This window comes from Oreochromis aureus, linkage group 16 (assembly GCF_013358895.1).
Source record: "Oreochromis aureus strain Israel breed Guangdong linkage group 16, ZZ_aureus, whole genome shotgun sequence".
NCBI lineage: Eukaryota > Metazoa > Chordata > Actinopteri > Cichliformes > Cichlidae > Oreochromis > Oreochromis aureus.
In genome coordinates this window covers 20,526,599-20,541,307 of record NC_052957.1, presented here as the reverse complement: position 1 = coordinate 20,541,307, position 14,709 = coordinate 20,526,599, and the positions used below count along the sequence as shown (strand labels likewise).

General features: G+C 38.4%; 1 protein-coding gene across 1 annotated transcript; it reads left to right on the top strand.

Moving 5' to 3' along the window:
* Nucleotides 1-341: 341 nt before the first annotated feature.
* On the top strand, nt 342-14,430 carry ankrd10b (ankyrin repeat domain 10b). The gene is made up of 6 exons (XM_031734555.2): nt 342-693; nt 1,455-1,607; nt 2,518-2,609; nt 10,750-11,015; nt 11,842-11,949; nt 14,051-14,430. The coding sequence occupies exons 1-6, from the start codon at nt 496-498 to the stop codon at nt 14,245-14,247; spliced, it is 1,014 nt and encodes a 337-aa protein (XP_031590415.1). The 5' UTR covers nt 342-495; the 3' UTR covers nt 14,248-14,430.
* The last annotated feature ends 279 nt before the right edge of the window (nt 14,431-14,709 follow it).

Sequence of the window (14,709 nt, the reverse complement as noted above, 5' to 3'; positions counted from 1 at the left end):
ACTGTACATTATTAAATAAGGAGTACCAGAAGTGTTCAGAAGAGGCCATAAGTTAACTAATTGGATTCTTATTATGTGTTCTTTTTTGAACATTTCGTTTTCAATACATAGCTGAAAAACTGAACATCAGAGTTTCATAACATTATAAGGCCACCTTTTTGGGATATCATCAGTCTTCCGTATAAAGTAATTACAGGCTCCTCCTGATCTAACGTAAAATCTGGCACTCGTCAGTGAGCAGAGGGAAAAGCGGAGAAATTAGGAATGCGAAGTCCAGTCCGCAGTTTGCGGCTCTCTCAGCGGTTCTCAGGTTTCAGCTCGGCGCGTGCTCTGAGCCTCCTGCTTTGTGTTGTCAGGCAGAGAAAGACGGCGCGCCATTCAGGGTGGCGTGTGTCCTCGTGCACAGACGCAGAGTCGGCGCGGAGGAGTGAAAAATATCTAGTTAATTTACTGTCTCCTCTTAAGTAGTCGACTAATATTTATAATTTCGTTACCATGTCGGTGGGAGTGGAGTCTGGATTTTCGAGCGAGGAGGTCTTAAACAGCCGCTTCCCTCTCCACCGGGCTTGCAGGGATGGAGACGTCGGTGCCTTGTGCTCCCTCCTTCAGTGCACATCAAACCCGGCCGACCTGACGGTGGAGGACACTTTCTACGGCTGGACGCCCATACACTGGGCTGCTCACTTCGGAAAGGTATCGCTTCTGTCCGCCCGAGTTTTACTTAATGGATTTTTTTGGGTGAAATGTTATCCAGAAGGAGCGTCGTCGCTCTCCGACATCATGAGGCTCGTCTCGGCCATTTCCTGATGTTTCCATTAACTGTTAACTGATGAGACGAAGAACCAGCCGTCCCTGAGTGAAGGCAGACAATGGACCGTTGTTAAAGCGATACTTTTCTCCGGCTAGCTAGTTTTCAATGAATTGTATTAGTATGCGCCAAATTGTAGGTACGTTTTTACGTAGTGTTGAACAGGAACCTTTTTAATATTAACTAATGGCTTTAGGCGATAGGTTTAACACGAAATTCTAGCATTACAAGAGCCACAAATGTTAGCTAACGAGCAGTTAGTTAAATTGGATGTAGCCTCGCGGATTGTAGCAGGTTTGCGGCTAAAACGGGCGGTAATTCAAACTGCTTTCAAGCCAACTCCCGGCGCTAATGACTCATTTTAACGAAGTGTTTGAGTGTAAAAAATACTCGTGGTAAGACTTGTTTAACAAACTGCACATTAGAAAAGAATAGGCCTCACGTTTGTACAGAGACTGGATTCATACCCCGAGGCAAAGCTTCGATAATTGGGCCTCGAAAACCCAGTCAGCCCACATAGGAGTGCTTCATTTTTGCCCTTTTTCGGCTGCTGTAACACACTTACTTGTCTGCACCTGCCCAGTGTCTCAGAAAGCAGATAATGGACCTGTCTGACTGTGTGTGCATTGCACTTGTGTCTTCACAGCTGGATTGTGTGATGCGTCTGGTTCAGGTGGGCTGTGGTGTGAACGCGGTGACCTCCAGGTTTGCACAGACGCCCACTCACATTGCTGCTTTTGGGGGCCACCCTGAGTGTTTGTTATGGTTGCTTCAAGCTGGTGCAGATATTAACAAACAGGTACGATATCAGACCCACTCTCATCCTAATTCACAGAGTTTCCTGGAGTGACATGTAGACTGTATTTGTTACAAAGTGGGACAACAGGAAAACATAATAGAAAAAAGTGAACTGGTTTTTATGTAAAACAAAAAGGAAGCGGTGGAGAGGGCGGGTGAAAAGAGCAGAGGAGCGTGAGGGGTTGAGCTCAGATAATCCCATTGGAGAGGATAATTCAAATTTGGGGTCACAGCCCTGGCAGTGTTGCTGCTCACTCCTCCATTTGACCCACCAATGCCCTCATGTTCCATTCATTCATTTATTTCTTCAGCATATTTCCCGAAGCAGCCGCTGTCAGACTGAGTGCCTCACTCATCCCGTCTTTTCCTCTCCATGGGATTTCATGCACTGAGGCTATATTTTATGCTCCACTGCACTACTGAGAGGAATCAGATTAGTGGGGCACGGTGACATAACATATTATCGTCATCAGGAACCACATTGCTTTGCAGTTCCCACTGAATCTGCTTAGCGTCTGTGGAAATAAACACAAAGGAACGTTCTCAGATTTGCAGGCCTTTTTCTCTTGAGTGTGTAGCATTTTATCTTTCCTGGGATTGGGCAGTAGGAAAGTGTGATATTTGAGCGCAGCCTACATTGCATTGTGGTTGGAGAAAGCTGCCTCACTGTCCCCCCTCTCCCTCCTCTTCCCTCTGCTGCACTCTTACTAATGTGCAACTGTAAATGTGTGTGTGGGCGGCAGTAATGTCTGGGTGAAAAGTTCAGGCTCTGCCCTGCAGAGTTGCACCCTTTTATAATTTCCAGTATGTGCTTAGGATGCAGTAATATGTGATACATTTGATAAATACTTAATTGGTAATGTCTGTGTGATACATTCTATATATAACTGCAGTCTCTTGTCATCACTCAGGACTATGTGGGCGAGACGCCCATCCACAAGGCTGCTCGCGCGGGCAGCCTGGAGTGTATCAACACTCTCTTGATTCAGGGAGCGAAAGCTGAGTAAGTCCTGTGACCAGTCCTGTGTCATCATTTCTTTTCCTCTGTACTATCCAGCGACTTAGTTACACCTTTACAAGGGATCGCCACCAAACTCACATCAGTATTGTTGTGAAGTCTAAATGTTTTCTTCTGGTTTTTTTTTTAAAAAGCTGCAAATATGTGATCTGCAACATTAACAGTGCGGGTCTTAAACATAAATTTGTGGAAGGTGCAGAATGTAATTACTAAGATTAATTTTTTGATATTATATTATATTAGCTCCAGCCAAAAGGAAAGCTGCTATAAAAGCGGTTACTTTACTTTAAATCAGTTCAGTTTGTGTCTGTATATAACTTTAAACAAGATTTGCGCAAAGGACTGAATTAGTCATTCAGCTCAACAAAATAAAATCATCTTTGTTTTATTATTTATGGGTTCATTAGAAATGTACACCAGACAATGGTGTAGACATTTACATCCTTGAAAATGTTTTTAGTTGTTAAAAAGATGCATTTTGTGAAACGGTAATAATATAGCAAAGTTGGCTTGTTTGACATGTTAAACATTAAAAGAATTGGTGGCGCTCCCTTGAAAATGTGACACATTTTGTTAATCCTTAAAAATTGTTGTTTTTCATTGCAACAATTTGCATTAAGTTGCTCTCTGTGTGTAACATTATCAGATAAGACATATTCCACAAGTACCTGCTTGTGTACTTTAATAAGCAGACGTTTATTATCTTTACAGTCTGCAATACTTCATACCTGTTACAGTAAAAGTTGATTATTAACTCTGCACGGCGTCTTTCATCTAGATGGATGGCTTTTTCAATCCAACACCATTATTACACAAACATGAGGGCAGCTTAATGTAAAGGTTGATAAACTGTTTAATTAGTAGGCCATGTTGCATGATCTCTGTTAAATCTAGAGTGTGGTTTTCTTTGTTAACATTTGTTTTGGTTAGTGTCTTAAATACACAGCTTAACTAGGTGACCAAATGCACACTGCCTTTTTATCTGAATACCTATTTACTGTCATTGTGGAAAGGCTGCAAGGTGTTGCATTAAATGAAAATGCATTGATTAGGTGACTGTATTTGGAAATGCAAGATCCTTTTTTTTCCAGTTTTTGCAAGATTGTTTTAGCTGGTCTCATGTCCACTTTTTTCAAGGATTGTTAAACTTAACAATAATCTCTGCATTGAGCACATAATGGAGTTAAAGATAATAGATCTTGCACGATAAATTTAGTTTAGTAGCAGTATTTTAGGAGGTAGACATAATCTCCTCTTGTAGTAATGATCAGTCACACCTTTAAAGTTGTTTTGCCAACATACCCATGTATAGAAAACATTATCACTGTTGTTGGATCTGACGCGAACAAAGAAGTGAGAGGCATGACTTACTTTTCCTGTTTGTTAAATTTAGCTTCAAGACCGGCATGACTTGAAATAACAACAGCTATATCGTTAGATCATAGCTGTTGCTTTCCTAAAGGTCATGTGAATAAGCCTAATGAATTAGGCACTCAGTTTACATACTCACAGCTTATCTGTGTTATGCAGCTGTAAAAAAACAAAACCCTTGAGTTGCTTCTCACTAAAGTAGGTTACCAGGTTTGTACAAGTAGCTTTTTAATGCACAAAGAAATTAAAAGCTGCTGCTTACTTTAGTCTTAGGAGTTTAGATGGTAGACTCAATATTTTTTGTTTATTTTTGTTTTTCAATTATGAAGTCCTGCAGCTTCATTTTCTGCAACAAACTGTCTGCCCTTTCTTTGTGATCCCATTAGAGAACAGAAACCTCAAGCTACCAAGGAGTTTATACGTACGTTAATCTTTTGGTAGTCTAATAAATCTTTGCTCACCAAAAGCTCTCTGTAAAGAAAGTAAATCCCACTGTGAAGCAGTAAAAGTGAGCTTTAGGTATAAGCATGACAATACTGAACATAATCGGAGAGCAGTGCTGACTTTGGGCCTTGTTTCAGTAAAGGAATGCAAACAGTGCTCACACGCCTTTTCAAAAAGTTTTAGAGACACACACACACACACACACACACACACACACACACACCATGCATAATCAGTTCCTCATAGTTTCACAGAGTGCATGTCCCAGAGTCACAAAAAACACTCGATAGAAATGAAACACTAGAGAAATGTTGCACACATGTCTATATCTTTATTGGTAACAACAGATCCAGACACATATTAGACATATCATTACAGATATTTTATTGTGTAAAACTGCAATATACTTGTGATTTTAAACTCTTTGTTGAAGCTTCATTTTCTCCTTGTATAAACACCCTGGTTGCTACGGTTGTCTTGGCAAATTAAATCCACTGCTTTCACGCAGAGAAGCTCAGCAGTGGTTCACGCAGTGTGCATTTGGTTATCAGCTGATGAGTATTATATTTTTTGATGAAAATGATATGTGATTTTTTTTTTGTTTTGTTTTGTTTTTCTCCCTGCAGATCACAGATATTTAGTTTAGTTTATTATCAAGTTTGTTTGTTTTTCATTTATTTAACTTATGACTCAGAAATGTAGCGGGGGCGCAGCTGGAAGGAAGACTTAGGCACAGCAGGTGGGACTGGGGCTCATGACAAAATAACAAATTTCAGCATCAAAGGGCTTTCAAACGTCTGCTAACAAAATGTTCAAGTGCCAACAAAGGCTGACAAAGAAAATAGTCCGCTGTCATGTGCAGTCAATAAAAATTGTAATATTTAGTGGCAAGGCAGCAGATGAACCTTGACATGTATTATATTTGATACTTATTCAGGCAATCAGCCGTTGGTAGCGCTCATGGTGCATTGTATCTGATGCATAAGAGAGAAAATATTTTGCTGGGAAAAGACTTTTGTGTATGCAGTTTATACTATAATAATACAAATCTGCAGTACATAGCAGTATACATCATATACTACTATATAAACTACATTTTATTCTTAGGCTTTTAGGTTTTATACCCTAATTTTAAGTTGTAATGTCCTAATTCAAAATATATATGAAGTCTAAAATACTGTTTTGATAATCTTCTAATTTGAATCTATTAGACAGGACAGACAGCTCTAAATCCAGTCATTTGGAGCTTTGGTCATTTTTTATTATATAAATGCTGTTATTGAAGTCAAAGTTTCTACATTTTCTTTTTGGAGGTCAGCTTGAACATTGAGTCTGCTCTTTGAGATCTATTACTTGAACATCCATCTCCACGTCGCATTCCTTTCATGTCAGATTAAATCTCCGTGATAGGCATCTAAACACTTCCTTTGCCCTCCGGTCCACTCGCTGCATTGTGGGAGCGAAGCTTCAGTAACAAGCACTTTTTCACTGTGGAGTGTTTTGTACAGGATCTAATGCAGTAAAATGGATTAAGTAGTGGATTATAAATGGTTTATTCTTAATGGAAGCTCACATCAACATTGCCATGGTTATAAAAGAAAAGCAATGTCTCCAAATATTTTCACAGAAGCCTTTGAGAGTACCTTTTTACAGCGAAGCGGCTAAATTATTGTTTCACGCAAACTGGGATGTCCTTGTCACATTGATTATATTAAAAGTGAATGAATGGGTTTTATTCAGTCCTTTAAATCTACATTTTTCATTGAGGATTTTCCTCAGTGAGCTGTTCATCTTCTTGGCTTTGTCTTATGCTTGCTTTGTATTACATCCTCTTGAACACACTTGTCATCTGAGATTTCCTTTTCAATGGGGAGAAGTAATTCATAAATGATAAAACTGTAAGCTTTGACTATATGTCAGAGCATTTTGAAGCTGTGACTGTTTCTGCTTATCTTCACATTTGCATTCACAACATTTTCCGTGTGGAAGAAAGAAGAGGCACATGTGAGAGTATGATGTACTTACAATAAAAGGATCATCTGATTCATTACAAGGAAGTGCTCTTGAAAGCCTTGAATTATGTATGAAATACTTTTATTCCTTTGGCTGTCACTTACAGATGCTTTTATGCATTTTCTTTTTTTTTAATGAGTGTTAACGACATGAAGTCCACCTAAACCTGAGGTTTGTGTTATTTTACTCAGTGGTGTCATGGTTGGATACAACTTGGGTCCTTCTTGAAGCATGCCTTGACGCTCAGCAGGCATTTTGGCAACACCTCTGGGCAACTGTTTCTGCTTCAGTCTAAAACATTGGGTTGACAGCCATAATTCTTACGCAATTCCTTACTGGAACATAAAAACGATTAAATAAAACTCTTCAAAACTTTTCCCCAGTGTCACCGTTCATCATGGTTTTATTTGTACCTCTGTCCCGAGTGCTGACAGGATCAACGTCTTTGGCTCTTTGCGCCAAGTCACTTGAACGAACGCCATCTTATCCTATTATAAATACACTACCAAGAAAAATGATAAGGACATGTATAAGTACTTATAGAACCACTCATAAAGTAGATATATGGTAACTAAATAAATCGGACCCAGCTTTATAAATATGAGCTTTACTTTGCCTCTTGAAATCCAGTATTTAATTTGAATCTTAAAACCAATGCTCTGATTTTGGTCTAGAACTCTAAAATAAACTTTGCATTAAAAGTATATATAGTATATATTTTTGGGGGGTAGATTTCTAAGAAATTCTTTTTTGTCATGAGCCTCAAACTGTAAAGGTGGTCCAGAAGCAAACTAGCAGCAGGTAGGCCAGTGCTTAGAGGCTGCCGGTGATGAGCGTAGTGCAGGCATGCTTAGAGCAGCTGAGTGAGATGGGTTAGATTTGCATAACATCATGTACTGAACTGTCTAATGCTAACATCATCCTGTTGCAATGGTTATTCACTGTCATTTCACTGTACCAGATATTTTACTTTATACACAGAAATGTTTTCTTTTGTATGTCACAGTATTAACCCTATACAATATCATAGTCTGTTTTGACATCTAATCTTTGTCACCTTTTCCTTTATGAAAGTGACAATAAGTTTACAAAAAAAGTTTTCTATACTGTTAACAGAAACAGAACCGTACATCTTAATGTTTTGCAGCCATTGAATTGGAAATGACTTGGTTTTTTCAAGTAATCCTAGAAAGGGGGAGAATAGACACTGCTGAGTCTGCCCCGTTCCCTGGGATAGCCGCACTGTTGTGGCATTGAGTGTTCTCACTATCGCTTCCTATCTACACACTGGCAAACTGTTGAGGTATTTCTTGCGGTGATTGGTTTTAATGCTAGGTTTTTTAATGAATCAAAACTAAAGTTTTAGACCTGCATGCTTTGCTTATTATCCATGATTGTTCCTGTATTTAGCCTCTTTTTTTAATTTTATGATTTGTTTTTATTTTGTGAACTAACCATAGGAGTCCTTTAAATGGACAGGGTTAATCACGTGAGTCCCATGTCAACACGTAGCATGATAATAGGCTGCCTCTGGAAGGTTAGACAATAGTTAGAGAAGATGCATATTGTGTGCTTAGGACCGAAAAGCAAAGCATACCAGGCATTTACAAAGAATTAACGCTTCCTTTTTTAAGTTGTTTTTTTGTTTTTGTTTTTTTTTTTTGTTGTTTTTCTTTTTCTTTTAAGCTATACACGGCTATCTATTTTGTTGGATTAGTGATTACCATAGATGTCAGGTCTCACTAAAGGAATAATGGTTTAAATTATTAGGGAAATAGAAAAGGGGCACATTGTTTCATTTATGTGGAGGGCGATGTTCAAGCTGAGATTTGGTTTGGAAGCAAGTCAGTGCTGGAAATGAAGCCAGAGGGTCTAATAAAGAAATTAGAGAATTAATTTGCAGCAGACTTTATCTGAAAACTTGAAATTTGCACGTGTAGTCGGGCATTTAAAAAGCCTGGCACTCATGAGTGTCTAATATTTAGCATCCTCCTTAAGAGATCCACAACATATATACACATATAAAAAATAAACAAATAACTATAACACCTATAACCTCCTCCCTATCTTTGACCAACCCCACAGCAGAGCTGCAGTAATCTGCAAGTGTCTCTGCAATCACTCATTTGACATTAGACATAAGATTTCAAAACAAGAAGCAACTTGAATATCTGAAGTGCTTTAAAAAGGGAGAGGAAATCTCATTTGGGGATGGTTGAGGTGCAATTTCACCCTTGTCCAAACAAAAGCTTAATCACTGAGTTCCTCTAGACAAGAATTAGGGCAAGTACTTGGTGTACCATTATCATGCAATAAGTGGACCATAATGATTAAGATTAGAAGATGTTAGATTTTTATCACAATAACAGTATGTTATTCTGGTTTACTTAGGGAACAGTTTGTGTTCAAAGAGAGACCAATTTTAACATTAAATTCTTATTTAGTATTATACATAAGAATTTCTATTCCTTAGAGTGAGACTGATCCATCTACCATTTAACATTTAAATGATATTCAGTTTAAATGTAACCTCTTGGATTAATCCTTTGGAAGCGTTAATTTTGAAGGGGACGGGTAATGTGCAACAAGTTTATTGTGTGATTTTTACTTGTTTGTTTTAAATTTTTTTTAAACCTTCAATTCTTTATAAAATGTTTTTTCACATGCACTAGTTCTTGAAATGTTTATTTTTGCACAACTGTTTAGATAAAAATGCAGAGAACGAGCAGTTTCTACACTTAATGAATGACCAAACAGCAGCTGTGTGTTGTAAATCCTGCCTCTTTGTGTGGAAGCTAATATCACCTGGTTTTTAATTTAACAGTATAAACTCAAAGTTCAATGAAAAAAAATATTACTAAAATTTCGGTCAATCAACAACGTGACGATTGCTTTCAAGTCTTTTCCCTTCGTGTTGTTTAAAAAACAAAACAAAAAAACAGTCCGGAATCGGACGTGGGCCAGTGCTCCCAGTTTTTTGACAAAGACTGAGCTGTTTGCTTAGAGAACTCATTTCACAGCGTGATGACATTTAGGCCCTGAACAACAGCAGTATTGTTTTTGTAACTGAAACAGAGAAGAGAAATTTCCATCATTAGGCTGCAAGAAATATTTTGGTTGGTGGATTATTTTCTGTGTCCTTCAGCAGAATGATCCAATTTTATATTAATAGCACCTTTTTTTTACTATACACTTTTGATTAAGTTTAGATTTTATTCCTGTGTAGTTTGTTTTTTTTTCCTGTCAAAACGTTATCTCCAGGTGAGATTGCTCCCACGCTTTGATGCTGTTTGAAAACCGTAAATTTGTGGGGGGGAGAAGGGGGCACAGTGCTGTTTGCTCATTCATTACTGCTCCCAGAAAGTTACTTTATCACTGCTGCAACTGGCTATGGTTAACACAGCTGTACACATTGTGCACAGACTCTATTTAGAGTTTTTTCTTTAAATGTTTTTTTTTAATTCTCTTGCTCATTTTTCTTGAAACAACATGAGGACAAGTTCACTTTAGCTTCACATTCGCAGCAAAAGAAGTGTGCTTTTGTTTGAGTGCTGCAGTTTGACCTTGATTTGTTCTCAGCCTAATCGTTCACTCTCTGGAGTTTCTTCTGAAGATGCATTGCATCATAGTCTTCTCCATCTTCTGATTCTCTGACTCGTCTCTGGGGATTTCGTCACTTTGCGAGTCTGTCATTTTCTTTGCTGACTTTTTTACACGGACATTGACACAGAGAAGACAACATCACTGCGCTTTCAATGCGGCTTTGCAGAAATCCTTGAATATTATCGCCGCTGGAGACGTGAGATGACAACAGCTTCTCATCCTTAGCAGAATGCTCCTTGATGTATCCCGTTTGACGCTGTCCACGGATGTGATCTCCTGTGGATGCAGCGGATCATTTCATACATGTTCAGGTGCACGTCCTCAGCTGTCTTAACCATGCCCGTTTGCAGCAGACGTGTTTCCTTAATTATGTGGAAACAAGTGAAAATTTTAAGTTTCACTCAAGATCCAGATGATCCCAAAGGGATCAATCGTCATCTGTCATGAAGATGACGAAGAGGATGTGAGAGAGGGTAGAGCAGCACAGGCTATTTCTATACATCTGTGTTTGTCTGTGTGCGCGAATATTTGCTTAATGAGTGTGTGCGTGCGCGTGCGTGTGTATGTATGTTTATGTATGTATGTGCGTGTGGGGATGTGTGTGCACGCTTGGGCTTGTCTTATTTTGTTTGTTTTATTTGTGTAAATGGAGCATACAGTGAGTGTTTCTAACACTCCCTTTTCTGTTGTGCAGTATGAGGAATGCCAGTGGGCTGACTGCTGCTGACCTGGCCCACGCGCAGGGATTCCAGGAGTGCGCTGAAATACTCTCCAATGCCCAGAACTTCCAACAAAACATGGCTCAGTCTCATAATGGGGTTTTTCTGAATGGCATGAGCCAGAATGGGTACCACGCTTACCCCACCATCCAGGGACGCAGCTTCTTGAATGGTGTGCCCAACAGAAAAAGGTCTTTTGAAGGCATGGAAGCAAACCCTGGAAAGAAGGCTAGAACTAACGGTAAGTTACTAAGCTGATCAGGTCTGTTCAGATACTTTTTTTTTTTTTCTGTTACCTTTTAAAGGAAATTGGAACTTTCAAGACATTATTACCCCTCAGCCGCAAAAGGTTGATGGCATAATGTGATGGACACCAAAGTTTGTGAATGCAATGACTCAAGAACGAAACAGTATAGGATTTTGAAATTGATGCCATCGAGTTCAAATCTCAATGACCTTGACCTCAAGGTCAAAGGTCAAGATAACTTGAAAACCAAGTGAAGTAGGATTTTGAAATTGATACCATCTGTGTATCTAGGAGGTTAAGGGATATCATGGGTCTCTGCAAGTATTTACTGTTTTAAAAATATATTCTGAAGTCTTTCCTCCAAAGGGTCTTGTTCGACTTTATTCACATTTTACATGAGTCACAGCGACAGTGTGACACAGTGACTCTTTTTATTGATTATAATTCATTTTCCTGATATTAACTGGTGTTAATGTTAAGTCTACAGTTATGTAATATCATGGATTAAAGCAGTGGTTCTCAAAGTTATTTCTAACATGCATGATATCCCCATGAATGACAACAAAAAAGAATTCAGTTTTGGTGAAATGGTGATCAGCAAAATGTCATCTACAAACTATATTCTTCTTTCATCACATCAGCTTAATTTGTGACTTTATTTTTATCCCACTTATTCATGTAAGACCAAGTGTCTGCATGTATTTTTAGGAAAAACTCTGGGTTAATTGTATCTTCTAAGCAAATATTTCTTTAAATGGATGGAAGAAATATGTCCTGGCTCTCATCTCACTGATTTTTTTCCTCTCGTCTTGGCTCTCAGGTTTTTGCGTGGAACCCAAATTGCTTAACGGGAATGGGCCACTAGATGGAGCTGGAGATGCACAGATGGAGAGCATGAACATGGAGTTGGCAGCGACTGTAACCTCAGGTGGGCCAGGAAGCTTTGCATTTGGGATGAATGGGGTTGCACCATCACAAGGGCCAGGGCTCATGGATCAGGGGGGACCAGCCAGGTCGAGCCCCACAGCTAAAGAGCTGGAGGTCATCACTGTGGCGTCGATGCAGACCCCCTGTCGCTGCACCAACTCTTATGCCTACTTGTAAAGGGCTTGTGTGTGAAATGGCACATTCTAATGTTTCCATTTGTATGTTTGTTGTAAGTTTCTTTTTTGAGTAATGCACAGATATCGAAATACATTTGTTTTGATTTGGTGGAGAGCTTCCTTTGAAGATATTTAGCTGTGTGCGTGCGTGTGTGTGTGCGTGTGTATGTTGTATTTTCTACTTTTCCATGTACCTGATTATACTCTTAAGGAGAAAGGTATTAACATGTGTTTGTTATACAGATATGTAGTCAGTGCATACGTCCAATTATACTGACAGTTCTCGTGTAATGCTTACTTTTTATTAGGTTTATAATAAAAGGATGATTTTGTTTTGCACAATTATACCACATTGTTTGCATTAAAAGTGCAAATGTTTATATTGGCTTCATAAAAAATATTTAGCCACGTCTTATTATAACGCTTATAAACTTGTGCATTATTGTATAATAAGAAATAAGGAAAACTTCATTTGTTACCTGATGTTGTGAACACCAACCTTCTGCTGCCAACACCAAAAAAATAGTAATGTTCAAGTTTGTTTTTCTCCCACTTTAATAAATCAGTAAATATTGTTGATTTAAAATAATATTTAATAGGTGACATTTATGTGAAATTGGTACCTAAGCACTTTTTAAAATATACAGAAACAAAGTCTCTGGAAATTTCGCATTTTATATTGAAGAATAACTTTATGCCAAAGCATATCTGAACATGAATGTAGCTTTTAAAATTTACATAATTCACTGTGCAGCTTTCTTGGAGTTTCTAGATGCCCTTTAGTAACATTTACTGGTCCATGAGAGTAGAATTGGGTTATCCGTCTTTTTCACCTTTGTGATTGATTGGTCTGAAATATCGTGTGTGTGTGTGTGTGTGTTGGCGAACTTTTAAAGTTAACTAGCAAGGCTTGCATTTGCGTGTGTTACAGAAGAATACCCAGTGTGTTTTTGAAATTAATATCAGGCCATATTGCAATCGGTCGTTATGTACAAACAGTCCTGCTGAAAAAAAAAAAAGTTTGCATGGTTTTCTACACTTTGCAAAAAGCCTTATTTGTTAGGCTGCGTTAAGTAATCCAAATGGTAACTTAATGTACGCTGTGTTCAAATTTTATAGACGCTAAGAGGGGGGGGGGGGATTCTTTCTGTATTTTGTAGTACTATTTCATGTTGAACATGGTTTCTGTTTTTGTTTTACGTGGCAGAAGGTTTGAGTGTGTAGTCTTTGAATCTGGGGCATCCAGTGTTTTGAGTACTGAGCAGATTTAGCTTTGTACTTGACTGCTTGACATCATTAAATGTGTATAAAGTTTATAAATGTGGCCTTTGTTTTCTTGGTGTATCCTTGTGCTCTTTTTTTCTTTCTCCTGTCTCACAACATCTGTGTTTATTTAAAAAAAAAAAACAAAAAAAACACATGCTTACGTTTTTCAGATGATTGCAAATGAAAGACTACAAGTGCCAACTATACAGTGCCTTTGACATTTTTTACAATTTGCTTGTGATGTTGGGTCATGGAGCTTAAAAGACTTGTGATTTTTCTTGTGAAATGACACAGAACTAGGTCACAGTGGTACAATGCAAACTGTATGTCAGAATTACTACAGATCAGGACGTGACCTATTTTAAAACACGGTCTAAGGTCAAAACTTTTGAGATTACATAAAACTGGAGTCTATTTCGCAATTTATTGATCTCTTTTTTAAAATCCAAAGAGTTGGATACCATTTGATGCGTTGAGAGCTGGCCATGTAATAGACATTATTTTTACGTGCCTGCTTATGGAATTGTAGTAAAAAAAAAAGTTTAAATAGTTGTGCAAAACAAAATCAAACCCCCCTGCCTCATTTGTTCTCTCTTAGAGGCAGGAACATGATCAAAACATTTTTTTTTTTTGCCCTTTTGACTTTTGTTTCATTTACAGTGACAGATGAAAGACACTGTGAGGACTTTTTCTCAAACGGCCCAACAGCAGAAATCCTCGACCACCACATCCACAGCGGCTCACCTGAGATCATTAGCACTGGAGGCAGTCAGGTGGAGCACCTGAAGTCTGTGAAAGCGGAGCAGTTCTATGACCACACCCTCTTCAGCACCATGCTTCTTTACCATGGATCGTGAAGTACAAAAATGATCTTCCTGACAGCTCTTCCTTTTCGCCTGAAACTCATCTAAGCCTAAACAAGCATTCATTCGCCTTAAAGCCACGGCGTGGTCACGTTCATTGAATTTCTTTGTTATTAACAGCAAAGCCACTGTTGTGGATGGGTCTGAAACTGCATTAATAAAGCAGAGTAAAAAGTGGATTTCTGTGTTGTTAAAGAGAAAAAAAGTTAATGTTTAGTTCTTGTTGTGATTTATGCTGCAAATAGCAGTGTTCTTTGAATACACTAAAGTAAGCATTTGAGATGAACCACTGCCAGTGCTGAAGTTTTGTTTGTCTCAATATGATGTTAAAAAATGGAAACACATAAGATGTAAATCATTAAAAGAAAGTTTTTCCAAAGTTTGATTTTTCTCCGTACATCTTGTTCTGCTTCCTGCCATAGATGGCTTGTGTAATAATGTGCATAGAGAACCATG

Coding starts and splice junctions, on each gene's coding strand:
- ankrd10b (XM_031734555.2), top strand. CDS start 496: ATGTCGGTGGGAGTGGAGTCTGGATTTTCGAGCGAGGAGGTCTTAAAC. Junction 1,608..2,517: donor GTGCAGATATTAACAAACAG/GTACGATATCAG, acceptor GTCATCACTCAG/GACTATGTGGGCGAGACGCC. Junction 11,950..14,050: donor GGCAGCGACTGTAACCTCAG/GTGGGCCAGGAA, acceptor TTTCATTTACAG/TGACAGATGAAAGACACTGT.